Raw genomic sequence first — 4312 nt, forward strand, 5'->3', positions numbered from 1 at the left:
GCTTTAGCATCAGTCCTTCCAAAGAAATCCCAGGGCTGATCTCCTTCAGAATGGACTGGTTGGATCTCCTTGCAGTCCAAGGAACTCTCAAGAGTCTTCTCCAACACCACCGTTCAAAACCATTGTACACATTGTATAATCACTTGTACAATGATTATTTTTTACAAGTAAGTCTATTGAAATCATATCAATTACTTCAGAGTTGTAAAATGAATAAAGATTGTAAATTTGTTTGGATTGCTGTAACAGAATATCATCAACTATGTGGCTTATAAACAATAGAAATTTGTTTCTCATAGAACTGGAGACTAGGAAGCCTAAAATCAAGGTGCTGGTGGATCCAGCATCTGCTGAGGGCCCACTTCCTGGTTTCTGACAGCCACGTTCTCTGTGTCCTCACAGGCTGGCAGGGCCAAGGGAGCTTTCTGGGGTCCCTTTTATAAGGGCTTTCCACATCTGCCAAAGTCTCCTTCTCCAATACTACCACATTAGGAGGAATAGGTTTCAACATGTGAATTGTGGGGGGATATAAATATTCATTCTATAGCCAAGATGTTAGATAACAATAGCAAATGGAAACCTATTATGATGCTTGAATTAGGGAATAATGATTCTACAGCCTTGCTTAAGAATTTCCCATAATACAATGAGAGAAGTACCTCATGAGTCATTAGAGATATGGACATGAGGATTTGACCAGAAATAAGACCAAATTCCAAAAATAGCATCATAAGTCATTATGGGGTCAACTATAGTAGTCACTGTTACCAAGATTAGCCTAACTGGTGGAAGATACAAATCAAATGATCTTTAGGCCAGATATGATTTGTAGCTAGAAAATCTAGTTTTGAGCATTAACTATGTGACCCTGAACCTATTAATCCTTCTGCAAAATGAAGATAAACAATATAGACCCTGACTACCTCATGGAATCATACTGTATAAATTAAGAAAGCATGTTTTTTAAAAATATAAATTGTTACAAAATTGGGAAGTTCAAACAACAGGTCCTCACCACGGGGTTAAAAGATTTGATCCATTTAAAGTAATGAGATCCAGGGGGTCCCATTTGCAAAAGCAGAGACTTTTTGAAGTCCATCAAAACTGGGTTGTAATTTTGGCATTGACACATGATATTATCATGGCTACTCAATCTTTTCTAAGCTAACTTTATCTGTTCATAAAAACACAAACCTACCTAACAGGGATGTTACCGGTATTAGTGGAGACAATATTTTTTTAAACATTATCAGCACTGTGCCTGAGTAGATTATTAACAAATAAAATATTTTCCCCTTTAAATCTGCATTAAGAGCTGTTTTTGGTTCACCAGATGCTAATATAGTCACCACTTCTGCCCAGAGTTATATACAACTCTCATTGATTTGAAACCTCAAATCAATAAATTAAAAAAAAAAATCCAAGAACGTACATTAAAGAAGAGAAATAGGTTTTCTTCTTGTCTACCTCAGAATTCAAGAACGAAGAGTATGTCATTGGGGGTGAATATCTTGCTCGGCTTTTAAAATACTTGCAACTCTTGAAAAAGAGATGGTAGGAAAGAGACAGAGAAGTAGCTTTAGTGGTATTAAAATGCCTGCTAGAACAAGCTCCTTTAGGTTCAGCTGCATCCCTTCTTTCAACAGAGGGTTAATGTGGAAGAGAAAAAAGAATAAGAATTTTAATGAGGAACTGAGGGAAACGTGGGAAGGAATAACTTTTATATTTTTCAGACCTAATTTTTCATATACCCCTATGTAGTAGCAGGAAAGCCACCACCTGTGGTGCACTGATATTGGCTCCTATGTGATCTTTACCTCAGGATGACAAAGCTCATGAATCGGCTTTTAAGAACCCTTTCCATGCTGGAGTATTTCGTCAACCGGAGCTGGGAATGGAGCACCTACAACACTGAAATGCTGATGTCCGAGCTGAGTCCCGAAGACCAGAGAGTGAGTACAGTCCCGACAACCAGCAGGCAAACCTTCCCCACTCGGAAGTTAGAACTATTTGACTTGGAGAGTTGATGAATAAAGGCAGTTTTATATACACAGATTTTTTTTTTTTCTTTTTGGGCTAAGAAAATCAGTGAATGCTATCAACACAATGGCAGGACACAAGTGTAACATAGGTAAGAGATCTAGTTTCTTAGCCTTTGGTCAGCTTCTCCCTGCTATTCTGCAGTCAGGTCTCATAAACTTTGTTTGACTCCTTTGTTCACCTTTGGTGAGTGAAAGTGAAGTGAAGTCGCTCAGTTGTGCCCGACTCTTTGCAACCCCATGGACAGTAGCCTGCACCAGGCTCCTCCATCCATGGGATTTTCTAGGCAAGAGTACTGGAGGGGGTTGCCATTTCCTTCTCTTCAACAAATCCTCAATACCTCTGTCTTTCCCTCCCAAACATATGCCTTCAATGAAAAATAATAATTTTATGGCTCAGCAACTCTCTCATCCACTGTTCTTGTCAAATCAAAATCATTCTGCATCACCAAAGCTACAGTTCCTTTCTTCCTACCTTTTTAAAGCTAACTTTCCACCTCTGCGTTCTAGCCCATCTCAGATCTCCTACCATCAGCATTTCCCTCTCTGTAGGATTGTCATTCTTCCTCCCTATAATGATGTCTCTTTGACCATTCAGACATTTATTTCTCAAGACAGGCCTATACTTTAATTGTTTAGTGTAAGTACTATTTGGGCTTCCTGGTGGCTCAGATGGTAAAGCATCTGCCTGCAACTCGGAAGCCCCGGGTTCAATCCCTGGGTCAGGAACATCTCCTGGAGAAGGAAATGGCACCCCACTCCAGTACTCTTGCCTGGAAAATCCTATGGATGGAGGAGCCTGGTAGGCTACAGTCCATGGGGTTGCAAAGAGTCGGACATGACTGAGCAACTTCACTTTACTTTTTACTATAAGTACTATTTATTTCTCTGTATTAGCTTCTAACCAGTCACAAATGGTTGTCCTGAAATTCACGAATATAGAAAACTGTATTTTGTACATGTTGCTAGCTTTGATTTTCCTCCATTTGTTCCTTGAGCACATTCTTGGTTTCAATTAAGCTTTAAAGTTTTCAATCTCTTGACTGACATTTTCCACTAAATTTTCTTTAAAAAAAAGATAAATTTCTTCATTTATCTTGTACTTGACAGCATGCAGAAGAAACCAAGTCATGCTGAGAAGTAAATGTTAGATAAATACCCTCACCTGTCAGCTCCTATCTACCAGCCTCATAGTGCATGATTCAAATGCAAGTCCTAAAATTACTTCCCACCAGGAAACCTAAGGATTATTTGCAGTCAGTTCAGTTCGGTCGCTCAGTTGTGTCCAATTCTTTGCGACCCCATGAATTGGAGCACGCCAGGCCTCCCTGTCCATCACCAACTCCTGGAGTTCATTCAGACTCACGTCCATCGAGTCAGTGATGCCATCCAGCCATCTCATCCTCTGTCGTTCCCTTCTCCTCCTGCCCCCAATCCCTCCCAGCATCAGTCTTTTCCAGTGAGTCAACTCTTTGCATGAGGTGTCCAAAGTACTGGAGTTTCAGCTTCAGGATCATTCCCTCCAAAGAAATCCCAGGGCTGATCTCCTTCAGAATGGACTGGTTGGATCTCCTTGCAGTCCAAGGGACTCTCAAGATTCATGCTGATGTATGGCAAAACCATTACAATATTGTAAAGTAATAAGCCTCCAATTAAATTTATATTAAAAAAATAAATAAATAATTTTTTAAAAAAAGAGTCTTCTACAACACCACAGTTCAAAAGCATCAATTCTTCGGCCCTTAGCCTTCTTCACAGTCCAACTCTCACATCCATACATGACCACAGGAAAAACCATAGCCTTGACTAGACAGACCTTGTTGGCAAAGTAATGTCTCTGCTTTTGAATATGCTATCTAGGTTGGTCATAACTTTCCTTCCAAGGAGTAAGCGTCTTTTAATTTTGTGTCTTCAGTCACCATCTGCAGTGATTTTGGAGCCCCCCAAAATAAAGTCTGACACTGTTTCCATTGTTTCCCCATCTATTTCCCATGAAGTGATGGGACCAGATGCCATGATCTTCATTTTCTGAATGTTGAGCTTTAAGCCAACTTTTTCACTCTCCACTTTCACTTTCATCAAGAGGCTTTTGAGTTCCTCTTCACTTTCTGCCATAAGGGTGGTGTCATCTGCATATCTGAGGTAATTGATATTTCTCCCGGCAATCTTGATTCCAGTTTGTGTTTCTTCCAGTCCAGCATTTCTCATGATGTACTCTGCATAGAAGTTAAATAAGCAGGGTGATAATATACAGCCTTGACGTACTCCTTGTC

At 39.9% G+C, this 4312-nt stretch overlaps 1 protein-coding gene across 3 annotated transcripts in view; it reads left to right on the top strand.

Annotated features, from left to right (window-relative positions):
• Positions 1–4312, top strand: part of FAR2 (fatty acyl CoA reductase 2) — a 176465-nt gene that overhangs the window by 163385 nt on the left and 8768 nt on the right. For all 3 annotated transcript variants that reach the window (XM_010856032.1, XM_010856031.1, XM_010856030.1), the window contains exon 10: positions 1823–1952. In XM_010856032.1, the coding sequence (XP_010854334.1) occupies positions 1823–1952 (130 nt within the window). The remainder of the gene's footprint in view (positions 1–1822; positions 1953–4312) is intronic.

This window comes from Bison bison, unplaced genomic scaffold (genome assembly GCF_000754665.1).
Source record: "Bison bison bison isolate TAMUID 2011002044 unplaced genomic scaffold, Bison_UMD1.0 scf7180017864370, whole genome shotgun sequence".
Taxonomy (NCBI): domain Eukaryota; kingdom Metazoa; phylum Chordata; class Mammalia; order Artiodactyla; family Bovidae; genus Bison; species Bison bison.